The sequence below is a fragment of the Schistocerca gregaria genome, chromosome 8 (genome assembly GCF_023897955.1).
Source record: "Schistocerca gregaria isolate iqSchGreg1 chromosome 8, iqSchGreg1.2, whole genome shotgun sequence".
NCBI classification, from domain to species: Eukaryota; Metazoa; Arthropoda; class Insecta; order Orthoptera; family Acrididae; genus Schistocerca; species Schistocerca gregaria.
Window position 1 is genome coordinate 82,301,462 of NC_064927.1, and position 25,243 is coordinate 82,326,704.

Genomic DNA, 25,243 nt, shown 5'->3' on the forward strand with positions numbered 1-25,243 from the left:
GTTTTGTCAGGACTGGCTCTCCCAAGGCTGTCAGTAGTTCTAATGGAATGTTGTCTACTCCCGGGGCCTTGTTTCGACTCAGGTCTTTCAGTGCTCTGTCAAACTCTTCACGCAGTACCGTATCTCCCATTTCATCTTCATCTACATCCTCTTCCATTTCCATAATATTGTCCTCAAGTACATCACCCTTTTATAGACCCTCTATATACTCCTTCCATCTTTCTGATTTACCTTCTTTGCTTAGAACTGGGTTTCCATCAAAGCTCTTGATATTCATACAAGTGGTTCTCTTTTCTCCAAAGGTCTCTTTAATTTTCCTGTAGGCTGTATCTATCTTACCTCTAGTGAGATAAGACTCTATATCCTTACATTTGTCCTCTAGTCATGCCTGCTTATCCATTCTGCACTTCCTGTCGATCTCATTTTTGAGACGCCTGTATTCTTTTTTGCCCGTTTCATTTACTGCATTTTTATATTTTCTCCTTTCATCAATTAAATTCAATATTTCTTCTGTCACCCAAGGATTTCTATCAGCCCTCGTCTTTTTTCCCACTTGATCCTCTGCTGCCTTCACTACTTAATCCCCCAAAGCTACTCATTCTTCTTCTACTGTATTTCTTTCCCCTGTTCTTGTCAATTGTTCCCTTATGCTCTCTCTGAAACTCTGTGCAACCTCCCTGGTTTAGTCAGTTTATCCAGGTGCCATCTCCCTTAATTCCCACCTTTTTCCAGTTTCTTCAGCTTTAATCTACGGTTCATAACCAATAGATTGTGGTTAAGTCCACATCTGCCCCTGGAAATGTCTTACAATTTAAAATCTGGTTCCTAAATATCTGTGTTACCATTATATAATCTATCTGATACCTTTTAGTATCTCCAGGCTTCTTCCATGTATAGTCTTCTTTTATGATTCTTGAACCAAGTGCTAGCTACGATTAAGTTGTGCTCTGTGCAAAATTCTACCAGGCGGCTTCCTCTTTAGTTTCTTACCCCCAATCCATATTCACCTACTATGTTTCCTTTTCTCCCTTTTCCTACTGACGAATTCCAGTCACCAATGACTATTAAATTTTTGTCTCCCTTCACTATCTGAATAATTTCTTTTATTTCATCATCTGCAGAGCTAGTTGGCATATAAACTTGTACTACTGTGGTAGGCATGGGCTTCATATCTATCTTGGCCACAATAATGCGTTCACTATGCTGTTTGTAGAAGCTTACCCGCATTCCTATTCATTATTAAACCTGTGTTTATAACCTGTTTTCACCTGACCAAAAGTCTTGTTCCTCCTGCCACCAAACTTCACTAATTCCCACTATACACAACTTTAACCAATCCATTTGCCTTTTTAAATTTTCTAACCTACCTGCCCGATTATGGGATCTGACATTCCACACTCCGTTCCGTAGAACGCCAGTTTTCTTTCTCCTGATAACAACATCCTCTTGAGTAGTCCCCGCCCGGAAATCCGAATGGAGGACTATTTTACGGCCGGAATATTTTACCCACGAGGACACCATCATCACTTAACCATACAGTAAAGCTGCATGCCCTCAGGAAAAATTACGACTGTAGTTTCCCCCTTGCTTTCAGCTGTTTGCAGTACCAGCACAGCAAGGCCCTTTTGGTTAGTGTTAGAAGACCAGATGAGCCAATCATCCAGACTGTTGCCCTTGCAACTACTGAAAAGGCTGCTCTCCCTCTTCAGGAACCACACGTTTGTCTGGCCTCTCTCAACAGATACCTCTCCGTTGTGGTTGCACCTACGGTACGGCTATCTGTATCGCTGAGGCACGCAAGCCTCCCGACCAACGGCAAGGTCCATGGTTCATGGCGGGGGGGGGGGGGGGGGGGGGGGGGGATATTATTGATACGTGAAGTAAATGCCATTAAAGATGTTAGTAAGAGGAAAGCAACGGGCTGTGATAAAATACCAGATGAAGAGCTACATCCAGACTAACAAAGCTCATCAGTATGATACATCATCAGGGCACTGGCCTGAATATCCACTCGAAAGTATTTTACTCCCTTTACCCTAAGAAATAAAAAAAAAAAGAATTCAAATATTACAAGACAATTTCGTATGCCATATCACAGAGGTCATGTGTAATCTTTAATTCAGAAGATTAGAATTAAGAACTGAGGAAAGCAAGGAGAAGGATCAGTTAGGACTCGAAAGGAAATGGAAAACACGATGCTACCGAACGAAGATGACTGGACACAGAATGCTACAAGTTAATGGGGGTGTGAACAATCCAGAATGTTTTGGTAACAGCTTGGTGGACTGGAATATCTTGCTGAAGGTACTGAAAGCTTGGTGTACACAAGAAGGACAGAAGATGGAAGATGAGGAGACAGGTAAGGCAAGCTTTGGAAGAGAATGTAGACAAGTTTGTCGTTTGTCACAATCCTTGTCAATATTTATGCTCAAAAGCAAGCATACCAAGTAATAGAAAAAGCAAAATACATAACAGTAGGAAGAGAAAGAATAAAGAGAATTAACTATGCAGATTATCAAGCAATGTTGGCTTAATCAGATAAAAAACTACAGTTTATGATGTAGAAGATAATAAAAGTGGGGAAGAGGGTATGGAGTGACAATAAATATAGGAAAGTCAAAAGTGATGATAATCAACACACACAAGAGCTCTGGAAAAATATACTTGAAAGAAAAGACCTCAGAAGATGTAATATCTTTTTGGGAATTTAGGGAGTTTGATGACAGGAAATGCAAGCTGTATGGAGAAAATTAGAAGTTAAATATGAATGGATAAGAGACCTTCAGAAAACATGAAAGGTTTGTGTATGGCAAAAATGTCACGTTTTAGATCTGGAACGTGGGGAAATACGGAAGCGTCCGATCCCGTCCGTCTGCTTTGACCCATGTCGTCAACATCGGAAAGCAAACAAGCAAACACACACACACACACCAAAAAAAGCCTAATGACACTAACGGACAAGCGCGGGAAATGGGGGGGTTTTTTGGGTGGGGACAAACGAAATATAAACAAATTTAGAAACCCACCCCCACACAAAACCACGCAAAACGACAAAAAAACCGACATCACTAAACTCCCCAAATACCACTAAACACAATATCATCTGGAATCGGACACGTCCCTTGAACTATATAGCTCAACAGCAGCTCCCGATCTCATAAATTGGGATCGAACACTTCCCTTGACCTGTTATCCTTACGACATCTCCACATACAGTCGTCCCTGGTACGAGTCTTCACGACATACTGAACACTTCACGACTTCATCCAAAATCCGAATGGTTGAAGAAATTTTATTAGAGACAACGCACTGTCCCCCATCATAGCCGACAACCGAAAACTGTCGACCCTGTCAGTCATATCCATACCTACCAGAGATAAAAAAAGCAATTTACCAAAATACACACGACGCCACACTAGCAAACTAAACCAAAAACATCACCTAACACACCACCAGAGAGCACCACCGATCGCATCAAAACGACACCAACAAACACGCCACTCTCACAAACTAAATTCCGCACCGTTGTGACGTCACACACCAAGCAGCCTTACGTCACGGGTCAAAGCCGACGGGTGGGATCGGACGCTTCGGTCGACCCACAAAATAACCGTAGTGACTAGCTGAAAACACTTCCACAACCTACCGGATGTTACCGCACCAACTCCATAAACTCAAAACCACAATGACAAAGCTCAAATGAACTCAATGACACACAAATTCAGGCGGGTGGAATCGGGCGATACCGTTGACACTAAATGATACATGTCCTTGACTAGTTATAGAGATTGGAAGCATACCAGCTTTCAAGTTACACACTGGAGTTATCATCTACTTTTTCTGGTATGACATACCTACAACTTTGGCTACAAACACAAATTGTGTTGGCAAAGTCAAACATTCAAAGAGAGTATGGAGAAAAAATTCAGTTTCATCAAAATTCTTTACAACACTGCAAATGTATTTCGGAGTCTAGAATGTGAGGTCAATTTATCACCACTGTAAGAAAGAAATATTACGTATTTGTAGATGGCATTCCATTCAGTAAAGCAGCGAGATCGTCTGTACAGTAAACGCACTAATATTAAAATTCAGATTCAATTACAAAACAATAACCTGCAGTATTTGTAAACTGAACGGTGTTGATCATTAACCACGAATCATGAGCCACACTTAACAACAGGTTAAGAATGAGGGCTCATACCTTGAAAATGACTGTCATTTATGAAACAGGTGATAAGATCTCCATAACAATGGATGATAAATATCTCTGAAGTCAAGAAATGGAAAATACCCTGGTTAATATGCCATACCTTGCTGTGACAATGTGTGACGGCAAACAGACTGCGTAAGGGCACCCTGCCGGCTTCTCCTCTCGCAGCTTCTCTTCATACTCACGAAGCTGCCCTTGCAGTAAAGGGTCCGAACCGTTAACCCATGTGTAAACAACATCAATAGGTACATGCTGGCAAAGCTTATCTTGTAGTGGTTTTTTGATGACATTGTCACTAAATGGATTGAACGCAGCTTCGTATTTTTCCTTGCTCCAACGTAACCACACCTGCACACAAACGAACGCTTCAAAGAGAAAAAAATTGTCGAATCGTAATTACACTGAACAAAATCTCGAAATATTATCTGCACTTCTTATAAATCGTTGTAAAACCGGGTATGACTGTTTTACTAACCTCACCAAATTGTATTACAGTGGTTAACAATGAGAAAATGATTAAAGTAATCAATAAAATAGAATATTTCTGCGAAAGAAAGTCGTAGCTACGTCTCTGTAATATCTTCTTGGTGTTTGCAACAAAATTCATATCCGTCAATCACTATATCGCAGAAACCCCATCACAGACGCACAATCCTCAGCCGCGCAAGCGCCACTGTTATTTGATACACGCTTGCCTACCGTGCTGCCATCTTTCGGTAGCACCAGACACCGCACCGTATTGCACATGCGCAGCTACGATGACGTAGACGGCCCGTGCTTGGTGCTTGCTCTGCTCATATACGCTTTTCGTCGCATTTCTGTGTGTAATTTCGTGCGTGGTGGGGGCATCTCGTGACGATGTGCAGCCCAGCGGCATGTTGTTGAGACGAACTACGGAGTTGTACCTGTAGCAATTGTTTTATCAGTTCTACCCAGATAAGGAATGCAAATAAGGGAGCAGTTCTTGGCGTACTATTCATTTCAAAACTAGACTCTACAGCTCAAATGATCATAACGTTTTGCTATGTGGTGAGTCTCACAGATTTTTTGTTTAATTCGAACTCAGCAATATTGTTATGTAGCATTTGCAATCTCGTTTACATCTACACAGCGCTGAAAGAAGTTAGTAGGAAGGAATACAAATTTCTTGCAATAAAAAAAAAACTGTTCCTTTTGCAGCTTACACCAGAATAAATGACAATAACTTTCATGACTATTTCAAGATGTGTTAAAAATTCACAAGGTTGTCTGTGAGGCAATAAATATAAAGCCATGTGGGGAGTTAAAACGATAAAACACAGTAAGCTGCCAGTCTACAATTTAGCATGTAATTTAAGATGTAAACACAAACAAATAAAAGAAATAGCTTCATGCCTAGAGGAAGTATTAGACAAGTGTCTTGTGATGGAAGAAACTCTGTGTTTCACGGAAAGCAGATTTGTAAAATTCTGCTACAGCCGTCAATATATTTGAAGCAAAATATCTATAAGTTCAAAACTATTGACCAAATTTGCCTGCTTAAGGCCTGGCCAGACAGAATGCGGCCCGGACGTCCGGCCTGTGGCCTTGACCGCATCCGACAGGCCGCACTGTTGAATCTCTCGTTATTGTATGGCGGCGGTCACACAGAGTGCGGCTCTGACGCACCGGCAACCGGCCGCCGCCGGGTTGTCACAAATTACAGATTCGCCGCAAGCCTGGCGCACTCAACCGCTCTGTGGTCACACTGGAAGCAGCCGCGTGAGGCAGTTTTTATCTTGCATCTCTTAGTGCATGCATCATGGACACAGAAAGACTTATAGAGGTGGTGACACATTACAACTTTTTGTATGATACATGCGATCCTGATTTCGAGGTAGAATAATTTTGCCCTCGATATACTCTTGATAGAAAACTGAATTCTCAGAAATAGTGGTGTCACTGTGACGCCCATAATGTCCAATGTCAACTACTGTAAACTCGTAGTATGAATCAACGATCGCCAGGAGAACCACCGAAAAGAATTGTTTGTAACAGAAGAACTGGCATCCACTATCCTTCGGGCATTTTGACCTGATATGCTTTCCGTCTACGCTTCCAAGGCAGTTCGCAAATCCCCAAAGTTCTAAAAATCCTTCTTCAGATTTCTTCCACATCTCTGTTACTTGGGTTGTCTGGCACACTTGTTTCACATTTTCTGAGACTGTTGAACGTCCTAACCGAAAAGAAAAAGCTATGGTCTGGTGACTGTCACCTGTTGTCAAGTATATGGAAAAGGTTAAAATAAATTATGCGGATAGGACGAATAGATAAGTTAACGACCAAAGATATGTTTCTTTAAATTCAATGACAATGTTGTGAATACAATGAAACAAAACAATCTATTAAGTAGAGAGTTCTCTCTAGTGGGACATACGGAACTAGATGTTACTACCGTTTGCTGTATTCGTAAACACTGCAAATAAAATTATCACTCCACTCGTAACTACACTGTGGGATAGCACTTCCGCCGAACCTTTCATATGATACAGCAAAACTGAAATGGAATAAATTATATGATTTCAAGTTACCTCAAACAAATGACTAGTCTGTGCCTCGTATCAATTGGCTTTCTCCAGTTCGTTGTGCACTTCTCGGTGCTACCTTTTTATCAGGCGATGCAGTTCCTGGAAACATTCTCGCGACATACGAAAATATTTGAAGAACCTATCTTCGTAAGACTCTAGAGCAATACGCAGACGATGGTATTCTCCTAAGCTTTCTCTCTTGCTATTAATGTCATGCACCCAACATCTCCTCTTCTTGGTGCCATTTCGTATCACTAGTGCGAGCTACTCATTTCTGCACTTGAAAAAAAAAAAAAAGAAAAGAAAAAAAAACTGGCACAAAGATAAAGTGTCCCGCGCTAAGCTTCCAAATCGTCTAACGCCAAGACAATCGCTCTATGCATGCAAGCTTAATAACGGGGTAACAGCTGACAGCTGACGGCCGTCGCCTGTGGGGCGCCCCTGGCCGCTGACGGGCCCCGCCTCCCGCTGCGCCGCCCGTCTCAGCGGCACGCCGGATTCTGTCTGGCCAGGCCTTAAAAGTCAGCTTTAAGTCAATTTTTACGTATGTTCGTACGTATTAGCATTAAGAGATCTTACCGTGTCATAAAAGGAGCAGGACATCAGACTACTCCAGCAGCACCGGAATTTCATAAATCACACTAAAATGCTTCATTCCGCTCTAATTGCACATTTCTATGTCGAGATGCACTCTGAAGTACCTGATATTCAGCTTTTCTATGTGGTTTTCGTAATACCAGTTTTCTTGGAGATCCAGTACTATATTCTCATCTTCGGTTCTTTATTACGGTATATTGTCATTCGTCCCAGAAAACGAAAATTTGTACTTGAAATTGAGCGTAGTTGAAAGTAGCCAATAGTGCGGAATGAAACACTTCGTTTAAAATAAATTAACTGCTTCAGCGGAAAAAATTAATAGAAGCAAATTTATCTACAAAACTAACAGAAATAGCTTCATTAAGACATTTAATGGTTGATTGCTAATAACGTGGAAATAATATAAAATCAGAAAATTGTTGCTACTACCTTATTTTGGTCTTTCATGATTATGAGAATGTATATTAATTCACTTGATGGCTCCCGGCCACGTTTGTTTTGTTTTCATTTGACATGGGAGCTGTAACCGACGACAGAATAGTAATATGTAGAAACGTATACACAGGTCACTTGGAGAAGGATCCCTCCCCCAGTATAACTCAGCTTGCTCTGCGCATGCGCAAAACTGGCAGATTAGGCACGCTGGAAAATTTTTTCCGTGTAGCATCTTGCTACTTGCTGTTACCGGTACTGCTCATACGGCAAACAGCCACGCTACAAGTAGCCAGAAGCCGGAGAAGGCACGGCTCATACGCGAATTCAGCTCTGCGCATGCGCACGAGCCCGCTGGCAACTGCTCAGACGAACCTCATTTGATTTTTAAAGAGAGCGAAACAATATTCGGCAGAACTCCAGCAGTACTGCACGCTTCTTACGTAACCTAATGTAGTATTCTAATCACAAAAAGAGAAACAGAATTTTTATTATCCCATAACATACAAAGTCAAATCACAGATCTGATGTATTGGGGACTCGTCAAGATTACATTTACATTACAATTACAATTTGTATATACAATACTACAAAAACAATACATCAACACTCCATTTTACATGTATTATAAAGTAATATATAACAACACTGTTTACGTAGTGAACATATTTTTACAAAAATTTTTTGACTTGAAACTGCTAAGCTGTTTCCTTGCTCAGACCTCCACATCATCATTCAAAATTCTTCCACAGAGTAATAACATTTCTCCACTAATAACCTGTGCAGCTTTGCTTTCATTTGCCCTAGCTCCATGCTGTTTATTTGTTTCTTTTTTAGCATGTTGTAGATTTTCATGCACATATATTCCAGGGTTTGTTCATATAACTTTAACCTGTGAGTAGGAAGCAAGAAATTTGGCTTGTTCCTAATGCTGTATTGATGCTTAAATTTGTTGTCTGTGAATAATGTATGCTTACTGTATAAAAAAATTATCAGTTCATAGATGTACAAACAGGGGGTACTTAATATTTTTAGATTTCTTAACAGTGGGAGACAAGATTATTCTGGTCCTGCATTACACATATTTCTAACAATTGATTTTTGTAATTTCAATATTCTAAAGATTTGGCTTGTATTGCCCAAAAGATAATACCATACCCTATAACAGCTTCAAAATATCTGCGACAAACTACTTTTCTTATCTCCGTGCTCATTGAATATGACAAAATCTTCATAGCAATGGTCAGGCTGTTTAACTTATTTACTAAGTATTCTATATGTGAGGACCAGGATAAATTTTGGTTCAAATGTATTCTTAAAAATTTAATACAATCTTATTCTTTTAGTTCCTGGTTTCTTCAGATAATATGAATTTCATTTATCTTAGAGTTTTTAGTTTGAAACTGTAGTAAATGTGTTTTTTCAATATTCAATTTTAACCCATTTAGTTGGAACCAGTTTTCTAGTGGATTTGTGACAGTTGAGGGAATTTGTTCCAAGTGATTGTTTTCGATGAGTGCAGACTTATCAGCTTATAAAACTGAGTGTGAATTTATGTTTAGTGGCAAGTCATTCATGTAAAGTAAAAATAAAATTGGACCCAGAATTGAGCCTTGTGGAACGTCTTGTGAAATATTCATCCATTCAGAGAAGAAATTTCCCTTGCTTGATGATATAACTACTCTTTGTTTTATCTTTGTGAGATATGTCCTGAACCACTCTAAAACATGACCTCCAATTCTGTATTTTTCTATTTTATACGGAAGCAATTGATGGTTTACAGAATCAAATGCTTTTGTAAGGTCACACAACAATCCTGCAACTATGCTAGACTTGTCTAAGACAGAACAATTTGTTTTCACCAATTCATTTATGGCATCTATTGTGTTTTTGCCTTTCTGAAAGCCATATTGATTATCTGACAGTATGTTTGATTTTTCTATAATTTTTTTTATTTGCATTACTACCACTTTTTCAAATACACTCCTGGAAATGGAAAAAAGAACACATTGACACCGGTGTGTCAGACCCACCATTCTTGCTCCGGACACTGCGAGAGCGCTGTACAAGCAATGATCACACGCACGGCACAGCGGACACACCAGGAACCGCAGTGTTGGCCGTCGAATGGCGCTAGCTGCGCAGCATTTGTGCACCGCCGCCGTCAGTGTCAGCCAGTTTGCCGTGGCATACGGAGCTCCATCGCAGTCTTTAACACTGGTAGCATGCCGCGATAGCGTGGACGTGAACCGTATGTGCAGTTGACGGACTTTGAGCGAGGGCGTATAGTGGGCATGCGGGAGGCCGGGTGGACGTACCGCCGAATTGCTCAACACGTGGGGCGGTAGGTCTCCACAGTACATCGATGTTGTCGCCAGTGGTCGGCGGAAGGTGCACGTGCCCGTCGACCTGGGACCGGACCGCAGTGACGCACGGATGCACGCCAAGACCGTAGGATCCTACGCAGTGCCGTAGGGGACCTCACCGCCACTTCCCAGCAAATTAGGGACACTGTTGCTCCTGGGGTATCGGCGAGGACCATTCGCAACCGTCTCCATGAAGCTGGGCTACGGTCCCGCACACCGTTAGGCCGTCTTCCGCTCACGCCCCAACATCGTGCAGCCCGCCTCCAGTGGTGTCGCGACAGGCGTGAATGGAGGGACGAATGGAGACGTGTCGTCTTCAGCGATGAGAGTCGCTTCTGCCTTGGTGCCAATGATGGTCGTATGCGTGTTTGGCGCCGTGCAGGTGAGCGCCACAATCAGGACTGTATACGACCGAGGCACACAGGGCCAACACCCGGCATCATGGTGTGGAGAGCGATCTCCTACACTGGCAGTACACCTCTGGTGATCGTCGAGGGGACACTGAATAGTGCACGGTACATCCAAACCGTCATCGAACCCATCGTTCTACCATTCCTAGACCGGCAAGGGAACTTGCTGTTCCAACAGGACAATGCACGTCCGCATGTATCCCGTGCCACCCAACGTGCTCTAGAAGGTGTAAGTCAAGTACCCTGGCCAGCAAGATCTCCGGATCTGTCCCCCATTGAGCATGTTTGGGACTGGATGAAGCGTCGTCTCACGCGGTCTGCACGCCCAGCACGAACGCTGGTCCAACTGAGGCGCCAGGTGGAAATGGCATGGCAAGCCGTTCCACAGGACTACATCCAGCATCTCTACGATCGTCTCCCTGGGAGAATAGCAGCCTGCATTGCTGCGAAAGGTGGATATACACTGTACTAGTGCCGACATTGTGCATGCTCTGTTGCCTGTGTCAATATGCCTGTGGTTGTCAGTGTGATCATGTGATGTATCTGACCCCAGGAATGTGTCAATAAAGTTTCCCCTTCCTGGGACAATGAATTCACGGTGTTCTTATTTCAATTTCCAGGAGTGTATGTTTGAGAAAATTGGTAGAGTAGAGAGTGTGCGGTAGTTCCCCATATCTTCTCTTGAGCCTATTTTGAACAAAGGTTAGACCTCTGCATGCTTCAGGGCGTCTGGAAAGTGTCCTTCTTTGAGTTATTTATTGATTATTGAGCAAAGGGGGTGAGCTATTATCCTGGCAGCTGATTTAATTACTTTAGTAGGTATGCCATCCCATCCTGCGAAATTTTTGTTTTTGAGATGTTATATAGTGTTTTCTACATCTTTGACTGATTTTTTAAAATTAGTTAAAGCATTCTTCCCCCTTTTGACCTAATTGTAGTTTTTCGGTGTAAGAATCTACATCTACAGCTGAGTTTGTTACATTAATAAAAAAATGATAAAAGATTCTGAAATCAGAGCAAGATTTGTTAGAGTTTTATTTCCCACCTTAATTTTGGAGATAACTTTGCTGTTAGTTCTCATCCCCAGTTCTGATTTTAAGACAGACCAGACTGCTTTTGATTTGTTTTCATGAACCAAGATGTATTTATTATTTACCATTTCTTTTGCAGCCTTCACTACCCTTTTAAATAAGCCTTTATACTGTTTGGCATAATTTATGAAAACAGGGTCTTTGTTGTATTTCAGTTCCTTGTGCAGTTGTCTATTCTTCCAAAGAGATATTTTTATTTAGTGGTGGTCCAATTTAGCTTATTTGTCACCGTTATGTGGAATGTTGTAAGTGGAAAAAATTCATTAAATACATGTAAGAAACTTTCTAGAAACCAGTTAACTTGTACAGAGATTGGAGTATCATCTTCAACTTGTCACTCTAACTCTTCTAATTTAGGGCAGAACTGTTTTAAATTTTCAACAGTAATATGTCTTTTGCTGTAAGTAATTTTAGTGCTTGGTTCATGAACAGTTCAGAATGGTTTGAGAGACCTAGTTCCACTCATAACTTCTTTGCATCATCAAATTTATAATTTGTTAAAATTTTATCAGTACAGCTTCCTGTATTTTCGTTTGATCTTGTGATTTCCATGAAGTTTACCTTGAATCAAATTTTTGAATTAAGTCCATAAACTTTATTGAGTCGTTTGTTTGATTTAGTAAATTTATATTGAAATCAGCTGCTATTGATACCTTTTTCTTTTTCTCATTGATGACTTTCTGTAAAATATTTTTTAATTTTGTTAAAAATAATATTGTTATCTCTATGCCTGGTATTATATATATATAAACAATAATAATATTTTTTTCTAATTCAATTGAGCAGCTTTCAGATACTCCTTCTTCATTTAGAAAATTGAAAAATCTTTTACTTTATACTCTACAGAGTTATTTACAAGTATGCATGAGCCCTCATGAGTACTATTTGTTCCACAAAAACTTGAGGCTACATTGAAATTTTTTAACTCATTTAAAATATGATACCATCTTTTGTAAACCAATGCTCGTGTAAATAAACAGTTTTAATATTTTTGCATTCTCAGAGTAAAATTTGTAGTTCATCAATTTTATTCATTCTTTCATTTTGATGGTTTGTAACCATGCCATTTGTGTTCAAGTGCATTAAAAAAAGTAGTGTTTTTGCCTAAGGTTTCAAGAATAGCTTTCTTTACAGGATTTTTACACTTCCTATCCTCTTCTTCCTTATTTTCAGTTTTTGTTTGAAATGTTTGGGAACCAGTACAATCATGAATAAAAACTTTTCTTGCCTTTGTATTTTCCTTAGGCTCACTGGTACTAAAAATCATTTAAGTGCAGTGGTTGTTGATATTTCTATTTGGAAGTCGAGTGGTTGTTGCTGTCATACTGGCTGTTAGTGGTGGATTGGTTTCTGCTGCTGGGATGACTGTTGATGGGGGGATGGTTTCTCCTGCTGGGAGTTGGGTAGTTGTTGCTGTCATGCTGGCTGTTGGCAGTGGATTGATTTCTGCTGCTGTGCTGGCTGTTGATGGTGAGATGGTTTCTCCTTCTGCATCAGTACATAATATGTCATCAAGTTGTTGAGAGTGATCTGCTTCTGCTAACAAGGTAGTAGTTTTTGGTTTAAACCAATCCATAATTCGTGTTTTTGTACCGATTGTTAAGCTTGGTCAATGTGTCCACATGGCACAGGTATTGGTAAATAGTTTTTCTGCTAAAAGTTCTTTTCCTAATTTATTTAAATGGAGTCTATGAGCTGTGAAAAACCTTCGACCTAAGCCATGTACGTCAACATTCTGAAAGTCACAACATATTTCAGAGATTTGTTTGTTAGCAGCACAGATTTCATAGTTTACACACGACCAGATAGGCAAGTCATAACGAAGTGGTATGTTTACAATGCAAATAGTGGTGTGTATAAATTTGCTTAAACAGTTCTTTTATTAACTTGTACGTTTCATTCCGGTAAACATCGTTTGAGCCACCTAAAATTCCGGCAAAATCATCTTTATTTAAGTTCGATATCTGAGCAGAATTTGTTTGTTCTGCTATCTCACGATATGGAGCTCCTGGTTTGACAAAGCCTGATACCTTTAAATTACATTTTTCTGTCAACAGTGCAGAAATTCCACGTTCATCGCTATCACCTAACACACAAGAGATCGTTTTTTAGTTTTTTTGCGCTCGATGTTATGGAAACACATGTATTTGCCCAGAAGCCATGTTATGTTTCTGCACATTTCCTACAAGTAATATCTTTCCTACTTTAGACTCCGTATTAGATATTAGAACACACTATCCACTGTTGTTTACACTGGTAGGCCTACTAGTACGTCTATTTGATTTGTTTTGGCCATTATTTTCACTCGGAAGTGTGAGTGGTTCTCTTACGCACTTTCTACTATTATCTCCCACTGATGTATGGTAACCAGTTGTGCACATGAGTTTTCGATCTGCTTCTGTTTTCTGTATCACGTTTATCCTGGTAATTTGCTGTGGATGTTACCTGAAGCTACTGCTTGTAGCTCACAGTTTTCGTCTCGAAGATTACTGGTATCTCGCCACGACTAGCTGAAGGCTGTGTAATCGTTCGTTCAGCGTCTCGATTTCACTTTTACAGTTATTAAAAACTACGTTTTTTACAGTAAAACTATAACTTTTAGTCACATTCACATCACTTGCTTCTTTACTTGACGCCATCTTGTGAACCTGAAGTTAGACATAATGTAATTATTCCGAGCGAGCTGCGTGTAGTATAAAAGCAAAATGCAGAGATTTCATCGTATTGTTGACTACTGAAGCAACTGAAGCTATTAAGCACAGTCAGTCGTCTGGTAATCGCTTAACTCCTTCGTTATCCGAATCCGACATATACTTCACAGGAGTGGAACAGTCTTCTAGTATGTTGGTAACCAGTCGATCAAAAGCAGAATCCATAAAGCCACCGAGGCCCCTCATTTTCCCCTCTTATTTTATGAAGTGCCGTTCTATGTCCCGCCAACTTTACTTGCGCCTAGGGGTCGCCGAGGAATTGGCGTTGCTGATTGACCACGTGGTGCCATGACGTCGTCTTCCACACCAGCCAATCCAGATCGTTGCTACTTTCTGAAACGCGCTGTTCTTTTAACGAGGCCACTCGTCTGTCGATCCATTGTGTGGCCAACTCGTTATAGTACTTCACTGTTGTGTGTTCTAGGCCTGTGTTTATGATGGTAGATTCCAACACGTGTTTTGTGTGCGATAAAGCATTTCAGCTTCGAAAAACTTTATACCCGCACATCAGGATAATGCATGATGTAGAGCCAAATACAGAAGGTAAGATTAAGTGACCACAAGACGACTGCAGCTATTCCTTCAACACCTTGGCTAGTTTGGCAGCACATGTGGACAAAAAGCACATGGTTCGAACTGCAGATGAAAAGATTGTATTCCAGACAATGGACGGTAAGAAACACCGCATAATAATAAGTTTTTACTATTCTATAGTAGGAATGTTTCTGGTAAAACTATAGAATTTCGTTCTTTGTGCATTCAGTAATCTGGTGCAATGTTGTACTGCAAAGTTTCTTTCAGTTCACATGAAAGGATTTGTATTAACTGTCTAATCTTAGAAGACATTAAAGTCACAATCATTGTAATCCACAATGGGTAACTAATACATCTTATTTTTACAGTCCATAAATTGTGTAGAAACTTTTTTATTTTATTTATTTATTTATTTATTAATTTTTTATAGCTCAACGCATGGAACCCAGATTGGAATCCAGTTTCATGTGTTACAGATTTCTCTTAGCAAAAGGATCGCGAGATAGTGAGCAAATTCTGAAGCTGTGGGAAGAAATTGCTGTCACTTGTTAACTATCGCTCCAAGAAAGGAGGTCAACACTGTGCAGCAATGAGGAGGTGCCAGTTCAACGAACATCTAAGAAACAGAACTTCCGTTCAAAAAGTGTCTTTGGTAAACCAACCCTGGCTGAAAAGACAAATGTTGCTAATGCTTTGGTGCAACCTGACAGTGAAGTGTTGAGTGTACATGTTGGCTTTGATCACACATAATCTAAGAATTTAATTTATCTGTCCTACAGTTGTGTATGCATGTTTGTTTATCATGGTTTATAGGCCTACTGAGGAAACTCGCCATGTAAAAAAATGAGTAACGCATCATACTCGGTACCTCAGAGTAATGTGGAAATCCGAGTGTACTTAATAAAGAAAATGTCACTGTTTGTGTGTTTCTTCTGACTCACTTATCCTATTGCATATAGTTAACAAAATGTAACTGAAATATCTACTAAACTATAACATTAATTGGACTATGTACCTAGTCATTTCAAATCGTTTTGCTATTTTTTACAGGTCAAGTATGAGTATTCACCAGAATCCTACAATTGGCAACTGAATGAAGTCAAAAAGCAAAATTTGCTTGGACAAGCTGAAAATTGTTTATAAAGTTCCAGTTATTATTTTTTATATTAAAACAGTCCCCAAGAATCTATTTTGCTGACATTCTTGGTCTAATTTTCTATATTTAACATGTCGGTTATGACATACTTAGTGATGGATGTTTAGTCACCAGGCATACCACATCAGGTGTGTGGCTTTTAGTGACAATACTGCAGTCGATGAGTTAACAGCTTTTCGAGACCTTGAGCATGAAGTATATGCATCTAGAAGTCTTATTTAAAATTGCAGCCAAAATTCTAATGTCTGTCTGAGGAATTTTCCTTTAATGGCATTTTATGCCCAATAATTCAGTTAATGCCTGGTAATTACTTAACATGGTAAGTGCTGTGAGGCCAACACCAGCCACAGTAGAGCCGTCTGCCACAGCTGCTGGCAACTTTGTGACATTTAAGGGATAATATACAAAAGAGTGCTGTGCAAGAATTTCAAACTAGTGTTCTTTGGTTAAAGCAATTAAAATCAAACTTGTGAAGCATGTTAAGAATCACATACACCTCACCACAATTTAAATGTTTACATTGAAATGGTTCTGACATGTGCATAATATATGGAAATGTTATATGTTTTTGAAACCTTAAGAACCAAACCTGTCAGTTGAATTAACATGTGAGTAAACCCATCACAATAGCACTATGTTATGCATCAATTAGCTGCAGTTACAGGATAAGTAAAGATGTAAGAAAACTTTTCATATAAATTGTATTCTAAAGCTTGCAAAGGTTATAGAAAAGATGGACAACAAGATAAACTTGTGTAGGCATCATTGTAAATACATTTTTACTTCAAGAAAGCTGAATAGAATAATAATCTAAAGAAGCCTTAAATTGCATGACACACATCACCAATCAGGTATTTTCTGTTGGAGAAATAGTCTAGTTTTTCAGAATTTTTTCATTTGTTCTTGTAAAAACCTTGTATCAAACAGCTGTTTTTTCTACAATCAATCCATTATTACATGCATGTAGTTTTGGTGACCCAATGGCAGCCATCTTAAGGCTGTATGCAAGCCACCAGATAAACATGTCTACATAGTTGGTCTGCATTGTGCAGGTCCCATCAGTTTCTTATTAGATTCTGTTAATGTATCCTTCAGTTCCATGTGGATGCCTCTGATATAAAAGTATTATGATAATTTTATTAAATGTTTTCTTGCTGTGTTGACGTATATCAATGGTGACAGAAGAAAATTTTCACTGGATTGGGATTTGAAACCATCTCTCCTGCTCTCAAGGCAGCTGCACTGACTACTTCACTACCCAGACACAGTGCCCATCACAACTATGTGGATTACCTCAGCAAGTCTCCCATCTGACCCAAAAATTCCATATGTCACTACTATTGCAGTAGTACCCTCACTACAGCAGTCCATTTCACTCGCCGTATCCATGAGAATTGGAAGTTCTAAGGAATGACGAGATACATTTGAAGTTGTCTAACGCTATAGATACAGCAATAAGGAATAGCGCAGTAGGCAGCACAGTTGAAGAGGAATGGAGATCTCTAAAAAGGGCCATCACAGAAGTTGGGAAGGAAAACATAGGTAAAAAGAAGGTAGCTGCGAAGAAACCATGGGTAACAGAAGAAATACTTCAGTTGATTGATGAAAGGAGGAAGTACAAACATGTTCCGGGAAAATCAGGAATACAGAAATACAAGTCGCTGAGGAACGAAATAAATAGGAAGTGCAGGGAAGCTAAGACGAAATGGCTGCCAGAAAAATGTGAAGACATCGAAAAAGATATGATTGTCGGAAGGATAGACTTAGCATACAGGAAAGTCAAAACAACCTTTGGTGAGATTAAAAGCAACGGAGGTAACATTAAGAGTGCAATGGGAATTCCACTGTTAAATGCATAGGAGAGAGCAGATAGGTGGAAAGAATACATTGAAAGCCTCTATGAGGGTGAAGATTTGTCTGATGTGATAGAAGAAGAAACAGGAGTCGATTTAGAAGAGATAGGGGATCCAGTATTAGAATCGGAATTTGAAAGAGCTTTGGAGGACTTACGGTCAAATAAGGCAAAAGGGATAGATAACATTCCATCAGAATTTCTAAAATCATTAGGAGAAATGGTGCAAGCTGTTCGAGATACTGAAAAAAGTAGGGGTAAGCTATAGGGAGAAACGGGTCATATATAATATGTACAACAACCAAGAGGGAATGATAAGAGTGGACGATCAACAACAAAGTGCTCGTATTAAGAAGGGTGTAAGACAAGGTTGTAGCCTTTCGCCCCTACTCTTCAATCTGTACATTGAGGAAGCAATTATGGAAAGAAAAGAAAGGTTCAGTAGTGGAATTAAAATACAAGGTGAAAGGATATCAATGATACGATTCGCTGATGACATTGCTATCCTGAGTGAAAGTGAAGAAGAATTAAATGATCTGCTGAACGGAATGAACAGTCTGATCAGTATACAGTATGGTTTGAGAGTAAATCGGAGAAAGACGAAGGTAATGAGAAGTAGTAGAAATGAGAACAGCGAGAAACTTAACATCAGGATTGATGGTCACAAAGTCAATGAAGTTATGGAATTCTGCTACTTAGGCAGTAAAATAACCAATGACGGACGGAGCAAGGAAGACATCAAAAGCAGACTCGCTATGGCAAAAAAGGCATTTCTGGCCAAGAGAAGTCTACTAATATCAAATACCGGCCTTAATTTGAGGAAGAAATTTCTGAGGATGTACGTCTGGAGTACAGCATTGTATGGTAGTGAAACATGGACTGTGGGAAAACCGGAACAGAAGAGAATCGAAGCATTTGAGATGTGGTGCTATAGACGAATGTTGAAAATTAGGTGGAGTGATAAGGTATCGAATGAGGAGGTTCTACACAGAATCGGAAAGGAAAGGAATATGTGGAAAACACTGATAAGGAGAAGGGACAGGATGATAGGACATCTGCTAAGACATGAGGGAATGAATTCCGTTGTACTAGAGGGAACTGTAGAGGGCAAAAACTGTAGAGGAAGACAGAGATTGGTATACGTCAAGCAAATAATTGAGGACGTAAGTTGCAAGTGCTACTCTGAGATGAAGAGGTTAGCACAGGAAAGGAATTCGTGGCGGGCCGCATCAAACCAGTCAGTAGACTGATGACCAAAAAACAAAAAATTCCATGAGATATTCCTGAAAATGGCTCTGAGTGTATGAGTGCATCTGAACTGAAGAAAGCTACCGAATGCCAAGCTAGGCTATGTATAGAAGCAATTGTATGCATTGTGACTGTTCCTTCGGATGTCTGAAAGAATGGATACCATGCTTATAATTATAGAAATATAACTAGTTGTCTTATGACTGAGGTGTCGACGTCAGTCTGAAGAAGTCCATGGAATCTAGTAAAAAAACTGGTGGCACCTGCATAATGCAGACCAACTATGTGATGTATTCATCTGGTGGTTTATGTATAGCCTCAAGATTAATGGAATGCCGAAACTAGTTGCATATAGTAGGGGATTTATAAAAAGTAAAACAGCTGTTTGGTACAAGGTTTTTCACAATAATTTGAAGCCAGCTGCAGTCCTATATCCCACCTTTGATAGAATCACAAAAAGACGAAAAAATCATTCATTGCCCTAAGAATTTCTCCGAAAATATTACCCATTACATGGAATGACCAGATGGTGCATTCAGAACAACAATAATGGAGACCTACGCAGGACCAATGCCTGGTAAGTGCTAGATCAAAATATGACCTCTTCCAACACCTCTTCATTTTCTACCTCGTTTTCATTTTCTTCTTCACCTAGCTCTGAATTACTGTCATGGCTGCTATATAATCCAGATAAAGGCCCGACTCGGTGTTGTAGCTGGTTACTTTATGTAGAAGAGGGCAAATAGAAGGCAGAAGTCCTAAATTTTGCATTTAAGAACTCGTTTACACATGGTGATCATACAGACATACTTGATTTTGCCCATCACACAGACTGGCATGTGATTGAACTTGAACGTGGCATCAGAGCTCACTCCTCAGAATTTACAAGAATTAGGGGACTTGTGTGGACAGATGTAATGCCCACTCCCTCCAGCGACCTATCGAGGGCTTCGTTGATTCCATGCAAAAACGCATTGTCACTGTTATCCGTGCTGAAGATAGACATACCGGCTATTAGGCATGTGGTCGAAAGGTTCTGATTAATCAGTGTGTGTAGCTGTACTTAGTCAAGGATAGACTGTAGCCATTCATCGAGTTGATCACTTATTTTCGTTTCTTTACGAGAATATAACATCGTTTCATTCTATAGGAACAGGAAATAGTTCACTAGAGAAATCCCACAAGCAATATGGTGGGGTCAGTCTGGCCCCAAATTTACCTGCTCTAAACACAACCACTTGGTTTTACAGTTCAGAGTCCAAAGTATGCAGACCTACAGCACTACAATTTTACATGCATTCAATCTAAACATAAACAAAATTCCCTGGCATCTGTATTACCCCACCACACTGGTTATGGGTTAGATAGGCTATGCCTCATGACTTGGCAGACATTTGGAAAAGAAAGAAATGAAGGTAGTTAACTGAGGTGATGGGAAGAAAGAGGTAAGTGAAAGTAAAGAGTAAGTATCATTGAAGTAAAGATGCACTTGAAAATTACATAAAGGAAGTAAATTTTGTGAATTAACTGGAAAATATTTCAAAATCTTGCAGTGTACAAAACTAACTAACTTTCAGTTTATTTAAATAATACTACTATTTGCCTAAATAAACACTTGCATAATATTGTACAAACATTTTCAATAAAAAAGTTTTGGTTGCCAGCAGCTTTTCAAGAAGTAATGTATCTTATACAAATTCATCCCACCAAATATACTAATAAATTGTAAAGTGAAAACGTTAAATATTGTTTCGAGAGTTTTCTGTAAAGTGAACGGAATAATGGTGTTAACCCGTTCTACAGAAATTCTGGAAGTGCTTCTTAATATTTCAGCAGGTTATATGATTAATGTTTTATGTACTTTAATATGAATAATTTAATTCATAATTTAAGTGAACACACTGAAAACAGAAAAAAATTATAGTAATTCAATAAAAAATAAATAAAATAAATACAATCTGAAACACTAGCAGGACCATGAAACAAAAAATAAAGATTGAATTTCAATGTACAATGTACCGTTATATCTGTATAGGAAATAAATATAAATGCAAAAGGAAATAGTGTGCAAGGATTAAATAATTATGGGTAAATCACCAGAAAATGTTAAGCAAACAACAGTATATGTTTTACCCACTTTTGATGACTAATTAGTAATGCATTTCAGACATTGCCCATCATCAGAATATCTGTCCAGAAACGTCACAAAATATGTATGACACATTACGCGTACTTAGATTCATAGGCAAATAAGTTAACATACCAGAGAAAAAAAAATTGCTTCAGAGTATCATGGGGCTCTCAACTCACAGCATTCTGCAATCACATAATTAGCTGTTATAACATACCACTAATTGCCTTGAATGTAGAAGTGCAGAGTTCATTTGTCATATTTTGACAGAAAATGAACAAAAATCAACTGAAAAACAATAAAAACAGTACATCATGCTAAATGACGTTTTATTCCTTTAGGAAAACTAATAATCGCAATTGAGAGTGCAAAGATCACATTGGAACAAAAGTACAGTATTAATACGGGTGGTATGGGCAAGAGACAGAGGGAAGGGAAGGGACAAGGGGGATGTGGTGAGAGGCTTCCAAATTAATCTCAGCTTATGTAAATGAGAACCAGATATATCTGGTATTAATAAACTTAAAATAGGGAATAGAGGCTTACTGTAAGTCTATTAGGTATTGTGTATACACATAATAAGTTGAAGGTGAATTTTTTTTAAAGTTCATAACCAGGTTATTAAATTATTCCAGCACTTAGATAAGAACACACAATATATTCAATATAATGTTATTCGAGCAGTGAGAAGCTATTAGCCTCTGTAAAACAGTAGTAAGTCACATATTTAGCTTTTTTGTTTGTTTTCATAGTTTAATTTTTAAGTTAGAAATGGTAGTATGGATAGGGTGTGTGCTGAACACAGGAGGAGCTGGCTGCTGTTCACGATTGGCTGAAGGTACTTCTGACTATGGTCAGCTGTCTTCAGGCTGCTGCATTCAGGTGTAATGGTGGCGGAGAAACTGGTGCATTGCTTGGAACAGCTCAGGTATCATTTGTTTCACCATAGGCTCTGCTGTTGAGGCACCTACTAGTGTATCTGATGTGGTGGGTCTGCCGTGACCATAGGGTGAGTGGCGGTCTGTAATACATTTGCATCACTTGAGGCAAAGGGTCAGCATTGAGACAGATCAATGGGACGGGGGATTGTACTTGGTAGAGTGAGCATTCATGATCAAGGAAAGATGTAAGCAGAACACGGATTAAAGGATCAGTGGAAGGAGTGTTGGGGCATGGAGGTGTACAAAATAAGAGCAGAAGAGAGGTATATCTTTGTTTGACAGGTAAATTTGATTATCATCTTATAATGATCGCCATTGGCAGTCACTAGGTGTAGTATGATGGTTTTTGTGATATAGTCTGCTCTGTGATTTTGGAATCAGCTGAAGGCATTTTTCCTTCTACACTTGTTTTGATGTATATATATATATAGTACAAACAATGTTTTTATCCTCCTGATTATTATTGAATTGTTGTGTGTGTTTGCATATTCAGCAAAGCAAGATATTGTTTATAATGTTTGAATTATTTGGAGTATTAGGCATGTAATATATGTATTGGCTACCTATGCAAATTCCCAGTTAGAATTAAGTTTGCTATTAATTCAGATAGAACACTGCTGTATAAATTGAGATTGTGCCTTATGATATGTAGTCCGTAGTCTTGTCATAATGCTGTGACATAATCTCTTGTGTTTTTGTATTTATTACGACAAAAAACCACCCCCTGCCCCCTTGCCACCTCCATTTAGTCACTATTGATTTTACTTATACCCTTGACCATACCTCCTCATATTCCCATTGCTCTTTCACAATCCAAGCCCCCCCCCCCCCCCCGCCCCCACTCCCTCCAAACAAACATTCTGTATATGAAATTAGGTCAAATCTGTTGAAGAAATCATTAGCCAAGTCATCAGGACAAAGACACAGCATGGCTTCCATTCTGTGGTGGAATGGGTAAGTTAGAGCGTAAACAGGCAAAGAATCAGAGGAGTCTTTCTGTCACCAAGGAAAATTAAAGAAAGGTTGTGACCTGACAAACATACTCTCAGGCTCAGTGTACCAGCCTGTACAAACTACTGCTAATTGCTGTGTTGCTCATCACCTCAAGCATGAGAAAATGAAAATCAGCAGTTTAAGAGAACTGTTTACTGAGTAAATGCAAGATAGCCTTGAAGCAGATGAGGATCTGGCCCATATCTGTAGCTGTTGGGTTTCTGTAATTACAGAAACAGCTGAAACTAGACTGTATGATCACAACAATATACACACTCGCTATGTAATTATCAGTTTATTTATCGGCTGTTTTCTAATAGAAGAACTGACCACATGTTGCACATGAGGCAGTATATATAAATGTAACACAATATTTTCACACAATTTGAAATTAATTAGTATAATTAAGCAATGCATGGAAGCATGCACGTCGGAAAGAAAAATTACAGAGAAAAACTTCACATAGTTCACCACCTATTACAAGTGATGGCACTGCAAGCTATGCTGGACAGGTTGCATAAATGTGACCTATGGATGCAGAGGGTGTTGCTTTAGCATATGCTTTCTCCATGATGTAATTCAGCCAACTGCATTGTGTTCACTGGGCATAAGTGTGAACCTCATTAATTTTATGACAGTCAGACTTGGCCCCTGAGAATAGTGATGGCGGCAGATTTGATGTGGAATTTTATGAGAGAACTTTTTATCCATGTGAGTAAGATTATTGTGTAAAAGTGATAGTTTGACATCTTACAGAAGCCTCCTCATTGTCCTTGAGTTTTTCACTCTCACCCCCTAATTTTACTTGGTTTTAATAAGAAGTGTGAATTTAGGATTATTTGTGAAATTAAATGCCATAATATGCACATAGACTGTTTCTCTACCTGGGATTCAGAATAGAAATTTACATTCTGGTGCAAAATCAGAATTTTATCTGTGCTGATCTCCATGACTGTTCCTTTATTTAACACCCTGTAGTCTAACAGGATGCTGGCAGGCATCAGACAGAAAACTGGAAACCCCAGATATAAAATAAATGTAATTACTTCTCAAACAGTGATTTACTGCCATATGGAGTTCTGCTCCACAGACAGCCACTGCCAATGGGTCTGAAGATGACCATATAAGTGGTCGAAACCAATGACCACAAATAAATTCATATGGAGATCGAGAATGATTTAAAGTAAATTATCCAAAATAAATATAAAGTAAAAGAGTACCTCATTAGCCTCCCCTCCTATGATTAGTCATAATGTTTGGACTCAAGGATGTATGTACTGGATAACAGGAATGTTCATATTAAACAGATATTTAACTTTACAGTTATATGAACAGCTGATGGTGCTCTCTAAAAATTATAAAATGGTTTGTATGAACTATTAGAGGAAACAACAGTTTAGTAAAAAAACTATTTCTGGTTTTCTGTACTCCTAGTTCCTTCCTCCAGGAAGATGAATACATTTGGGAAGACTGGGAATGAGGGGAGCGTCGCTCAGACCACAAGTTGAGAGAAACCCACCTGCATTGAACACTGATGCAGTTCATTCTGGAGCACTGGTACCACTTGAATTTTTGGAACCCCACCAGGTCAGTTTAAGGAAGAAACCAAGCAGTTGAGTAGTGGGCTTCTAGATTTCTTACTGGTAGGCTCAATCAACATGCAACTATTATGAATATGCTTCATTAACTCAAATGAGAAAACCTTGGACAAACATGTTCTCTACATGGAACACTATTGAGAAAAGTTAGAGAAATGTCATACAAGGTACCCATCACCACATACCGTATTGTAGCTAGCGGACTGGGCCCTATGTTTGTAATACAAAATACGGAAAAGAACTCTGAGTCTAATACATTAAAACATACGGTATCACTCTGAAACTTTGTGATTTATTTCAAATGTTTTGTTACACATTTCATTGTAAATGATAAACTGTGATTACCAGTGACCTACATCTATAACAGCCTCACGATTTAGAGATGTGAGTATTGTCTAGACATATTAATCTATTAATAATTTCT

At 39.2% G+C, this 25,243-nt stretch overlaps 1 protein-coding gene and 1 long non-coding RNA gene across 6 annotated transcripts in view; one reads left to right on the top strand and one right to left on the bottom strand.

The window, feature by feature from the left end:
- The window catches only part of LOC126284879 (N-acetylglucosamine-1-phosphotransferase subunits alpha/beta), a 116,265-nt gene extending 111,323 nt beyond the window's left edge, over positions 1–4,942 (bottom strand). For 2 of the 5 annotated variants that reach the window (XM_049984121.1, XM_049984123.1), the window contains exons 1-2: positions 4,689–4,913; positions 4,314–4,561 (exon numbers count right to left, since the gene is read on the bottom strand). In XM_049984121.1, coding sequence (XP_049840078.1) covers positions 4,314–4,561; positions 4,689–4,820 — 380 coding nt within the window. In that variant the 5' untranslated portion in view covers positions 4,821–4,913. Of the gene's footprint in view, positions 1–3,394; positions 3,435–4,313; positions 4,562–4,688 lie in introns of those variants that run through there. The other 3 variants (XM_049984119.1, XM_049984122.1, XM_049984124.1) reach the window with 3 other exon arrangements.
- Positions 4,943–5,022: 80 nt separating this feature from the next.
- On the top strand, positions 5,023–15,820 carry LOC126284882 (uncharacterized). The gene is made up of 2 exons (XR_007551566.1): positions 5,023–5,242; positions 15,377–15,820. It is a non-coding gene; the product is annotated as an uncharacterized LOC126284882 (long non-coding RNA).
- The last annotated feature ends 9,423 nt before the right edge of the window (positions 15,821–25,243 follow it).